Here is a 12,731-nt window from a genome sequence, read left to right as displayed (position 1 = left end):
TCAGTCTGTATGTGTCTCTAGGTCTGAAGTGGGTCTCTTGTAGACAGCATATATATGGGTCTTGTTTTTGTATCCATTCAGTGAGTTTGTGTCTTTTGGTGGGAGCATTTTATCCATTTACATTTAAGGTAATTATCAATATGTATGTTCCTTTTCCCATATTCTTAATTGTTTTGGGTTTGTCATTGTAGGTCTTTTCCTCCTCTTGTGTTTCTTGCCTAGAGAAGTTCCTTTAGCATTTGTTGTAAAGCTGGTTTGGTGGTGCTGAACTGTCGCAGCTTTTGCTTGTCTGTAAAGGTTTTCATTTCTCCATCAAATCTGAATGAGATCCTTGCTGGGTAGAGTAATCTTGGTTGTAGGTTGTTCTCCTTCATCACTTTAAATATGTCCTGCCAGTCCCTTCTGGCTTGCAGAGTTTCTGCTGAAAGATCAGCTGTTAACCTTATGTCCCATAGATTTTGGACAGTTATGTTTCCATTTTCATTTGTCTCAAGGTATATTTTTATTTCTTCTTTGATTTCTTCACTGACCATTGGTTGTTTAGCATCATGCTGTTTAGTCTCCATGTGTTTGTGTTTTTTCCAGTTCTCTTATTGTAGTTGATTTCTAGTTTCATAGTGTTGTCTTCTGAAAAGATGATTAATATGATTTTAATCTTTTTATATTTAATGTGACTTGTTTTGTGGCCTAACATGTGATGTATCTGGAGAATGTTCCATGTGTACTTGAAAAGAATGTGTGTTCTGCTGCTTTTTGATGGAATGTTCTATAGGTGTATATATTAAGGTAATCTCATCTAATGTGTTAAGGCCAGTGTTTCTTCATTGATTTTCTGTCAGATGATATATCCATTGGTGTAACTGGGGTATTATAGTTCCCTACTATTATTGTATTTCTGTCTATTTCTTCTGTTATTTCTGTTAATATTTGCTTTATATATTTAGGTGCTCTTCTGTTGAGTGCATAAATGTTTACAAATGTTATATCGTCTTGTTAGATTGACCCCTTTATCATAACTTAATGTTCCTCCTTGTTTTGTTACAGTCTTTGCTTTAAAGTCTATTTTGTCTGATATAAGTACTGCTACCATGGCTTTCTTTTAATTTCCATTTGCATTGAATACCCTTTTCTATCCTATAACTTTCAGTCTGTGTGTGTCTTTAGATCTGAAGTGAGTTTCTTACAGGCAGCATATATATTGGCCTTGTTTTTGTATCCATTCAGCCACTCTACATCTTCTGATTGGAGCATTAGTTCATTTAAATTTAAAGTAATTATTGATAGGTATTTACTTATAGCTATTTTGTTCATTGTTTGCTGGTTGTTTTTGTAGTTCTTCTCTGTTCTTGTCTACTCCTCCCGGTTTCTTTCCTTGTGTTTTGATGGATTCCTTTAGTATGATGTTAGGGTTCCTTAAGAAAGTAAATCTTATAACCAACAAGGACCTACAGTATAGCACAGGGAACTCTGCTAAATATTCTGTAATAACCCAAATGGGAAAAGAATGTGAAAAAGAATAGATACATGTATATGTATAACTGAATCACTTTGCTGTATACCTGAAATTAACACAACATTGTTAATCAATTATACTCTAATATAAAATTTAAAATTTTTTTAAAAAGAGAGTAAATCTTAAAAGTTCTCATCACAAGGAAAAAAAAATGTAACTATGTATAGTGATGGATGTTAACTAGACTTATTATGGTGACCATTTCACAGTTTATACAAATATCAAATCATTATGCCGTACACCTGAAATTAGTGTAATGCTTATCTCAGTTATATTGTAATAAAAAAGAAGATGACTCTGATTGTCCTCTGGATCTCTTTTAATTGTTTTGCATAATTAGGCCAGATTCATGTCTTCTAGGAACTGTGTAGCTTTCCAGGAAGTGATGCTTGAAGATATCAGAAATCTGGGAAATATGCCATTAGTGGGGAAGGCAGCAGAGTCTCCACCTTTTCACTTCCCAGTTGTTTGACCTTGAGCAAGATCCTTTACCTCTCTGAGCTTTGGTTTCTTCATTTCTAAAACAAACTTAATATGTCTTCCCTACAGCACACAGTTGTTGTAAGGAATGAAGCATAACAACATGTTATCAGGATTTGCACTCTTATACTGCAAGTAAACTACCCATTGTGTAGGCCACTAAAATTGTGCCCTAGGACTGGCATCTGTGCAGTGCCTGTGATATGTATCTTCTGAAAACCACCTTTGAAAGGAACAGAGTTCAGAGGTCACACTCAGGGATGGTACAGGCTCAGAGTGGAAAGAGAGATTGAGTCAGGGGTATGTGTATGGCACCAAATCTCAGAAAGGGAGTTTTGAATACTGAGCACTTAAATTTTGGAATTGGGACAAAATGCTGATCTATCTTATCCTTTTCTCACCCCACTCAAGTTTTTTCTTTCTTCTCCTGTTGTTCCAGGTGCATGATGACTGCAGGAGACGGTTTTCCAAGGAATGCTGGTTTGGAAGTCATCGATCATCAGTCATTCCTCCCACTGCCCTCAGCGACCCCAAGGGTGATGGTGAGTAGCTAAACTTTAATACATTTAAAGGGAGGGGGGAGGGAGGGAAGATGTAAAGCCTAGAGAAAAAGACTGCAATTAAATTAATCTGGTCAACCAATCAAACATTTCTAGGAGTACGAGTGTGCATATGTGTATAGACAGTTCATGTTTTCCTTTAGACTTTTGGGATGGTGAATATTGCTTATGGTGTATATGTATGTGGGCATGTTCTTTGTAGCCTCTGTCAAAATTGTTTCCAAATGATCAGAATTGATTTCAGCTTTTACATGATTTTGAGACAGTAGATAATCCATGAAATAATTTTTTTTGCTTGCTGCCTACTTCATTGCCAAGGAAAAGCCAGCATTAGCTAGGGGACAAGGATTCCTGTAACGATTACAACAGTTTTAGAACTAGACACAGCACATGTGTACGTGTGTGCACATATGTGTACATACACTCTGAGCCACTCTAGTCTCTTCCAGTTCATTTCCCAACCCCAACACAGATACAGACAGACATTGATACATGGAATGAGCCACTCACACAGTTTTCTGCAGGCAAGCATACTCATATGTCCCCGTAATGACATGAACAGACACACATCCCTCACTCAGGGATGCATGCATATATTATTCTCAGAACTACTCAAATATTTATCCACATAGAGTCACTTACCAGATAGCTGACTAGAGAGATGATGAGATTGATGACTTGGTATATAAGAGACACTTGACTGGCTAGGAGAAAGAAGGGCCTAGGGGCAAGATGGAAAAGTATCAAACTAGTCAGCCAAGTCTACTCAGGCTGCTAATGAAAGTCAATGAAGTCTTGAATCTGAGACTTTGCTCAACCCCACAGGGACCTGGGGAAGATGTCTTTGGGCAGACTGAAGGATGGCCGCCTCAGCATCTTATAAATCACCCCCAAATAGGTGTTAAGGGGCTGCCACCTCTCCTTTGTAATTGGCCCAACATGTTCTGTGTTCTTGTGGAAGTTGGGTTTTTTAGTTTGTTTTTTCCCATCTTATATCATTTCTTATTCTTGTTATAGATGGTCAACTGATAGCATTACTACTTTCTTTTGCTTTCCACCAATGACATATTATTGCTTAGAAGCACCTGTGCTAAGCCATTCTTTTTGTGTAATGTCTCATACAATGCCCCATGAGTTAGCTTTTAGCCTTTCATCCTAGTCACCTGCAATCTTGATCCAATTGAATGTCACTCTTGAGAGCCCTTCTTTCTATCATGTGTTACTTGGCCTGTGGTTTCTTAGGAGTATCTTTTGAAACCTCCATATCTTCTTGACTCCTTCTGGCTTCTTGGCCTAGGCAAATACACTCTTTAATATTCCCTGTTGGGAAGTCCCACCCATCTTAGAGATGATGAGGTCATTAAAGATGATCTGGTCCAACCCTCTGGCCAGGCTAGGGAATCCCTTCTCCAGCATCCAAGGTGGCGGTATCCATTTGATGACTTTCTGAGGAAGCACGTGCCATTGCTGATTAGCATTCATTCATTATTTATTCAGTCAACAAACTCTAATTTCTGATGTCTTCTAATTTCCCTTTTTCCTACCCTATCTGCTTGGTAAATTTCTTCTCTCATCCTAGAGGGTGAGAGCAACGTCAAACATTGTCTCCTGTTTAAAGACTTCTGTAATTGCCCCTCCCCATTTCTCCAGACAAATAAATTACTTCCTTTGTTGTAAACCCAGAACACATATCTCAGAGCACTTAACACACTATATTATAGTTCGTCACATGTATGTCTCCCACTCCAGACTGTGAGCTCTTTTATCACTAGCACTTAACTCAAACCCGATACATGGTATATTCACAGTCAAGATTTGTTACATGAATTCATTAATACATTTACTGAATACTGCGTATATGTAAGGCTCAGTGATAACAATGTAGAGAATAAGACATGACTAAGACAGGATCCCTGATTTATATGGGGGCAAAACAGTATAATGCAGTATTTGTCAAATACAAGAATGCCTCAGAATCATCCAGAAGGCTTTTTAAAACACAGATTTCTAGGCCCTATGCCCCTGCCCCAGAGCTTTTGATTCAGTAGATCTGGGTAGGGCACAAGAATTTCCATTTCTTACAAGAAATGATGCTGATACTACTACTCCCGGGAGCATACTCCATCATTTACTAACTGTGTGACCTTGGGCAAGTTACTTAACCTCTCTGTGCCTCATGTATCATTTGTTTTCTGCCAATAGGGAATAAAAGTTATACTCAAGTGCGTTATGCGTGTTAAATGAGTTAGTATCTTAAAAGAGGATCTTAAAATACAGGAAGGGGAACAGGAAGCCAACCTTATGCTAATTTAGCATCTTTCTGTGGTATGAACTGAACAAATTTGAGAGGGACTCTTGGCTCCTTGGTTTTGGGCACTGTGATTATATTAACTTAGCTCAAAGAAGCACGATCCTTTTTTTTTTTTTTTAAGCTCTTTCAGACTGTTGACTCATCTGGAGCTTAAAGTCAAGTAAATCCCCTAAGCCCTTTTCACGCTTGATGCTGCCAAGCCAAGTTCCTATTGTCTTGTTCTGCTGCAACTTATGTCCTTATGCCTAAAGGCCAAGCTTCACATTTATCCCCTTTTCAGCTTGTTTACTTTGACCCTACTGCCTGTTAAGGTCATTTTTCAATCTTGATTCTGTCATCCAGTGGCTCTCCCTCCTGCTTTAGGTACTTCAAAGTTGACAAGCTAGCCTTCCATGTTTTTATTTAAATTGGTTAACATTGTTGAATAGTACTGGACATTCCCTTACAATTAACATCAGCCTATTCAAAAGCAACCTTGTGGACATGATCATTTACCTGGTTATGAATCTGCCTAATATCACTATATTCCAGCCCAGAATACCATTTTTGTCACCTTGTTCACAGGATTCGTCTAACATTTTGTTGTCATTTTATGTGGGCCCTGTAACCTCTCTCCCTCACTTACTCCACAGCAGCCATGCTATTCTCTTCACTGTCCACAAACATCCCAGGCAGTCTCCCTTCTCTGGGCGGGTTCTTATTCTTCCTCTTGACCCCCAAAAAACTCTTCCCCCAGATACCTGCATTGCTCACTACCTCATTTCATTCAAATGTCATCTCACCAGAGAAGCCATCCCTGGCCACCTGTCTAAAACAACACCCCCATCAGTCTCCATTCCCCTTTTCCTGCTTTATTTTTCTTCATATCGCATTATTTTCTATATTTATTTGTGTATTTATTTATGGTCTGCATCGTTCCATTAGAATATAAATTCCACAAGAGCAAAGATCATTTATATCTTGTCTATCACTGTATATCGGAACATAACAAGGACAGGCACAAAGAATGCCCTCAATACATATATGTTGAATGAATGAATGAATGTCTTAACTACCATTGTGTTAACATATATTTTGTAAAATAAAATATTGAAAAGGGATAACATGTTCAGGGAGGGTAACTACTTCCAAGCTATGCTACTGAAGGGACATAGCAGACTCCCCTTGCAGCTATGAGCCCTGGCAAGCCCTGAAGTTTTGGTGCATAACAGGCTAGCTGGCTTAGGAGGTCTTCAAGCTCCACTGGCCAGTGAGTAGAAATTGGCCCATAGAGGAAGCTTGCTTTAGATTTTTCCAGGCAAAACAGCCATGAAATCTGCTCAAGTCAGCAGTCTTCCTCTTCAGGCTCCCTTTTACCCAGGTTACAACAAATGGGACACTTCAACTTGCCTCTCTCCCTGTGGCACACACCATTCAGGAGCAAGCCACATGCTTTTTTCCCTTTGCATTTATTTTTGCTGGGGCATCCCTGGCAAGCCACGAGCTCAGAGGTTTGGAGGCTCACAATTTGTCTCGCATCTCCTATGAGGCCATTGCTCACTGCCTGTCTCCCTGCCAACAGGCTCTATGACCCAGTATGAGCTGGCAGGCTATGGCAATTTAGACTGCTATAACTCCACTTCTCTATGGGGAACTTCAGTGTTGGGGATTATTAAAAGCCTCTCTCTTGTCCAGACAATTTCCCTATAGTCTTGTTTCCCCTGATAATTGGTATGATAACTTAGATTGCTCTGCCAGAACTTTAGAGGAGTTATTAAAGCTCCCTGCTTCACTCCACATTGATATGTTCTGTCATTAGCTCCTGGCTGAAAGGCAGCCTTTTCTCCCCATCTTTCCTGACCTTGTATCTTCTCAGTGTAAGAACTGAGCTATCCCAGGCAGAGAGAGGACAAGTTGGGTGTGCTGATCCTCCTCCTGGGCTCTCAACCTTCTCCTTCTTCAGTTTTCCCTTGACATTTTATTGATCTTTGGTTGTGGCACCAATTTTTTTTATTCCTTGTGTTCCAATACACTGCTGTGTATGAATCTGTCTCCCCAGCTTGAGGGCAAGAGCTAGACCCCTAGCAGTATGTAGCATGATGATTGGCATATAGTAGTTGCTCAGCAAATGTTGGTTACCTGGCAACAGCTGGGCAAAGACCAGCTATTGTTGTTTTCTTAAATAAAAGCCCCTTTGGTTTGCATCTAACTTCCCCTCTGTCCCTCAGTCTCAGAGGCACAGGGAAGCTGTGGGAGGTGTTGGATGTCTATTATCTTGATTGTGGTGATGGTATCATGGGTGTTTGCATATGTCTGAACTCATTAAATTGTACACATTAAATGTATGCAGTTCTTTGTATATCAATTATACCTCAATAAAGTTTTTTAAAAAGTCTTTGCAAAATTTGATGTTAAGTCATGCCTTGCTTCCATCTAAATGGCCCTTTTCTTTTTTTCCCTTTTCTTTCTGTTGTATGCATTATTAGGCCAATTAGTAGTATCTCCAGATTTCTGGAATCTTGATTGGTCTTCAGCCTGTTCATGCCCCCTTCTCATCTTCATCAACTCCAAAAGTGGCGATCACCAAGGGATCGTCTTCCTCCGGAAATTCAAGCAATACCTTAACCCGTCTCAAGTGTTTGACCTTTCGAAGGGTGGACCTGAAGCCGGGTAAGCATGGGGTAAGGGATGTAGTTGTGGATACAGAAGGGACTCCCCCCTCTACACATTCTAGAGTAGGATAGGCTTCCTGGAATTAGTTCCAGTACCTGGGCAGGAAAGGTCTATTTTCTCAAGTCAGGACACAAACACAACTCCACAACATCTTGAGTTGGCTGGCTGGAGGACTTTTAGCCCTCTCCCAGAAATCCTTTCAAGCCTATGTCCTGCTCTCAGATTTGCTTCACCTTTTCCAGTTGGAAAAGGTAACTATGTCTCCTGACTTCAGAGGAGGAGGCAAATGGATATTATTTTCCACCATTCCTGTCACTCACTCTTTTTCTTGGGGGCAAGTAGATACATCTCTACTACAGGCCTGTTTTATTTAGAGACCATCTGGCTGTTCAGCCCTGGTTTCTGTGAACCCACTGGCAACTGTGCAAGATATTCTTCCTGGGCCTCAGCAAGTAGATTAGGCTAGGCAGCTAGTAACTTCCAGAACAAGGTTGGGCAAAGAAGAGTGTAGGTTGAGGCAAGGCCTGATCTCCAGGATTGCCTGTGGGAGCATTCTCTATGATCTTAGGTACACAGAGAGATAGGGGTTAAGAGAAAGGAAACATGTAGCCTGATAGCAGGGTGCAGAAGCAGCAGTCCTTAGCTCCTGGCACATTGTAGGAAAGAGTTGTAAAACTCATCAGCTCATGAAATAACTCCCCTTTCCCCTCTTCCTTCCAGGCTCTGCATGTTCAAGAACTTTGTTCGCTTTCGCATTGTGGTTTGTGGTGGAGACGGCAGCGTGAGCTGGGTCTTATCTCTGATTGATGCCTTTGGATTACAGGAACGGGTGAGTCCCTAGCTGACTTAATTTAGCCATTGCTAAAGAGACTGGCAGTGTGGCGCTGCTTATCCCAAGAAGTCCCTGGTCTTTACTCTCCTTGTCTGTAAAATACTTGATCTATCCTGGAGAACATTTCCTACTGGTTTCACAGTCAACCTGACTGGTAGATTCCCAATCTAAGCCTGCTCACCTATACCATTTTCTGGTTATCTAATAGTAGGAAGGAAGAAAGAGGAAGTTAGCAGAAAAAAATGAGCAGTGCTCTATTTCCCAAGCCCCAAAATGAAGATTTGAAGGGGAGGAAAGCAAGAAAAACAGAAGTGGCATCAGGCAGCATTCAACTCCCAATTCCCTACCCCTCCTGAGGACACTGAGTTTCTTCCCTAAGTCTCTAGAGTAGCAGAAATGTTCCTCTACCTCTCCCCCCTCTCCCTAAGCAGCCCCCTGCTCTTCTGACTGCAGTGGCTTTGTCTCCTTAAGGCACCTTACCTCTTTGGCCCAGCCTAGATAGAAATTTGTGGCTATATATCTCTTTTAAAAGCATGGCTACAAATATTGTCATATTCCAGCAACGTGTCCCCTTACTGAGTAGGTTCTGTATTGCCAAGAGTGGGACCCAACTCCTTAGGGAAATTTTCACTCAACTTCAAACATCTTCCTATTACACTTCCTAAAATCATAGGTCCCTTATTGCCACTAGTTTTGAGACCATATTTTTTCCCCAAAAAGCACCCTCTGGATTCTTTTATGGGTGGATCTTGGTAGGATTGTCTGAAAAGGGTGCCCGGTTTTGTTCTTGCAGTGTCAGCTGGCAGTCATCCCTCTTGGAACCGGTAATGATCTGGCCCGTGTCCTCGGCTGGGGTGCGTTCTGGAACAAAAACAAATCACCTCTGAACATCCTCAACAGAGTGGAGCAAGCTAGTGTGAGGATTCTAGACAGGTGAGTAGCTGAAAGATGAGGTCATTGTGGCTTTTCCATTCCCTTGCCAGTTACTCCCAGTGACATCATCTCAGTCAGGAGTGTTCTAAAGTCCCTCACAGAGCTTCATTGCTTTTCTGGCTTCGGTGCAAGGAAATTTGGGGGACTTTGCCTATTAAGAAGCCAGGGTCTACTGTGTATCCTTTAAACATCACTGAAGCTCCTCTTCAAACTTAAAAGATCCTAGAGCAGGAGCACCCATTGGTAAATTTCAAGGGTTCTATAAACCTACTTCAAATTGCATAGCTATTTATCCATGTAAGCATATTTTTTCCTTGGGAAAGTTTCCATCTTTCTGTTCTATTCTAGGATAGTATAGAAACTATTCTATAGCTTCATCAGGTACTCAAAGAAACTCAAAAAAAGAGGGCTCATAAACAACTGGCCTGGATTATCTGTGCCCTAGAGAAGAGACAGTATTCTCCTCCAATCTTCTGAGAAGAAAGACTTTCTATGTGGGGGCATAGTATTTGATTTATGGCTGCTCATAAGGATAACCTGGGGAGCTTTTTCAAGGTACCAAGCTGGGCCCTACCACAAATATTCTTATTCAGTAGGTCTTGGGTAGAGCCCTGGTATGTGTATTTTACAAAAGCACCTCAGGTGATCTTGGTAGTTACCACTGCTTGAGAAGCACTGCTCTCTGAGAACTCTGTGGTGGAATTCCTTCCATCACACTGGCCTTGAGAAGTCATGAAGCAGAGGTCTCTCTTGGGATATACCTTGAGATCAGGTGACCTGAGATAACTTGGGCAACCCCTACAACTCATCCCTACCCATCACATAAATATTTTGACCCCTTTCGTGACATGTGAAGCACTGGTGCCAACCTGTGATGAAACAGAGCCCTAAATATCTGTCTAAACTTCATTTCAGATGGAGTGTGATGATCCGTGAGACTCCCAGACAAACCCCATTGCTAAGAGGACAAGTTGAAATGGATGTACCCCGATTTGAGGTAACAACTGCCTAGCTATAATTCAGGCCAACATCTTTATTACACATTGAAATAATAGGCTAAACCCAGAGAGAAGCTTTTGTATAGTCCATGGGCTTGATAAGGATGAGATCATTCAGGATTGGGGACATTTCAATTAGCAGTTATTTACCAAAAACTGTGTTAGGTGTTGGGGATATAATTCAGTCAGCCATCTACTTATGCAGTCACTCAAAATATTTATGGAAAGTATGGATTAACTACAGTGTGTTCCTTCCTCTTCAATTTTTGGAATAGATTGAGAAGAACATGTATTAACTCTTCTTTGTATGTTTGGTAGAACTCCCCTGTGAAGCCATCCAGTCATGGACTTTGGTTAGCTGGGAGTTTTTTAAATTATAAATTCAGTTTCACTATTAGTGATCAGTCTGTTCAGATTGTTTATTTCTTCCTGATTCAGTCTTTAAAGATTGTATGCTTCTAGAAATGTGTCTGTTTCTTCTAGGTTGTTCAGTTTGTTGGCATATAACTGTTCATAGTATTCTTTTATGATTTTTTGAATCTCTGTGGTATTGGTTGTTATGTCTCCTCTTTAATTTCTTATTTTATTTGGGTCCTCTCTCTTTTCTTCTTGGTGAGCCTCACTAAAGGTTTATCAATTTTATCTTTTCAAAGGACCAGATTTTGGTTTCATTGATCTTTTCTATTGTTTTTTTGGTCTCTGTTTTATTTATTTCCTCTCTGATCTTTATTATTTCCTGCCTTCTGATGACTTTGAGCTTTGTTTGCTCTTTTTCTAATTCTTTTAGTTGGTAATATAAGTTGTTTGAGATTTTTCTTATTTCTTGAGGTAGGCCTGTGTCACTGTAAACTTCCCTCTTAGAACTGCTTTGCTGCATCCCACAGATTTTGGAATGTTGTGTCTCCACTTTCATTTGTATTGAGGTATTTTCTGATTTCCTCTTTGATTTCATCATCGTCTCATCTTTTTTTTTAACATCTTTATTGGAGTATAATTGTTTACAATGGTGTGTTAGTTTCTGCTTTATAACAAAGTGAATCAGCTATACATATACATATATCCCCATATCTCCTCCCTCTTGTGTATCCCTCCCACACTCCCTATCCCACCCCTCTAGGTGATCACAAAGCACTGAGCTGATCTCCCTGTGCTATGTGGCTGATTCCCACTAGCTATCTATTTTACACTTGGTAATGTATATATGTCCATGCCACTCTCTCACCTCCCTTCCCACTCCCCGTGTGCTTAAGTCCATTCTCTATGTCTGTGTCTTTATTCCTGTCCTGCCTCTAGGTTCTTCAGAACCTTTTAAAAAAATTTTTTTAGATTTCATATATATGTGTTAGCATACGGTATTTGTTTTTCTCTTTCTGACTTACTTCACTCTGTATGACAGACTCTAGGTCCATCCACCCCACTAAAAATAACTCAATTTCGTTTCTTTTTATGGCTGAGTAATATTCCATTGTATATATGTGCCATATCTTCTTTATCCATTCATCTGATGAAGGACACTTAGGTTGCTTCCATGTCCTGGCTATTGTAAATAGAGCTGCAATGAACATTGTGGTACATGACTCTTTTTGAATTATGTCCCATTGATTTATTTAGTAGCATGTTGTTTAGTCTCCTGTCTGTGTTTTTCCATTTTACTTCCTGTAATTGATTTCTAGTTTCATACTGTTGTGGTCAGAAAAAATGCTTGATATAATTTCTATCTTCTTAAATTTGTTGAGACTTGTTTTATGGCCTAGCATGTGATCTATCCTGGAGAACATTCCATGTGCAATTGAAAAGAATGTGTATTCTGCTGCTTTTGGATGGAATGTCCTGTAGATAAGTCTAACTGTTCTATTGTGTCATTTAAGACACCATTTCCTTATTGATTTTCTCTCTGGATGATCTGTCCATTAAAATAAGTGAAGTGTTGGGCTTCCCTGGTGGCGCAGTTGTTGAGAGTCCGCCTGCCGATGCAGGGGACACAGGTTTGTGCCCCGGCCTGGGAAGATCCCACATGCCGCAGAGCGGCTAGGCCCGTGAGCCATGGCCGCTGAGCCTGCGTGTCCGGAGCCTGTGCTCCACAACGGGAGAGGCCACAACAGTGAGAGGCCCGCGTACTGCAAAAAAAAAAAAAAAAAGTGAAGTGTTAAAGTCCCCTACCATTTTTGTATTATTGTCAATTTCTCCCTTCATGTTTGTTAATATTTGCTTTATATATTTAGGTATTCCTGTATTAGGTGTGTATATGATAAAGAGTGTTATATCCTCTTATTGTATTGATCATTTTATCATTATATAATACCCTTAATCTTTTGTTATAGACTTTGTTTTAAAGATTATTTTGTCCTATATGAATATTACTACCCCTGTTTTCTTGTTGTTTCCATTTACATGAAATATCTTTTTCCATCCTCTGACTTTCAGTCTGTGTGTGTGTCTAACTCGAAGTGAG

The 12,731-nt window shown here is 40.2% G+C and overlaps 1 protein-coding gene across 1 annotated transcript in view; it reads left to right on the top strand.

Moving 5' to 3' along the window:
• The window catches only part of DGKK (diacylglycerol kinase kappa), a gene marked incomplete at both ends in the record, with an annotated part of 159,732 nt that overhangs the window by 113,746 nt on the left and 33,255 nt on the right, over window positions 1-12,731 (top strand). The window contains 5 exons of the mRNA XM_079910543.1: window positions 2,433-2,535; window positions 7,330-7,513; window positions 8,237-8,345; window positions 9,142-9,281; window positions 10,197-10,278. Of these exons, the coding sequence (XP_079766669.1) occupies window positions 2,433-2,535; window positions 7,330-7,513; window positions 8,237-8,345; window positions 9,142-9,281; window positions 10,197-10,278 (618 nt within the window). The remainder of the gene's footprint in view (window positions 1-2,432; window positions 2,536-7,329; window positions 7,514-8,236; window positions 8,346-9,141; window positions 9,282-10,196; window positions 10,279-12,731) is intronic.

This window comes from Stenella coeruleoalba (assembly GCF_951394435.1).
Source record: "Stenella coeruleoalba genome assembly, chromosome: X".
Lineage (NCBI taxonomy): Eukaryota > Metazoa > Chordata > Mammalia > Artiodactyla > Delphinidae > Stenella > Stenella coeruleoalba.
Note: the sequence above shows the minus strand (reverse complement) of the source record. Positions and strands in the feature narration are given on the sequence as shown.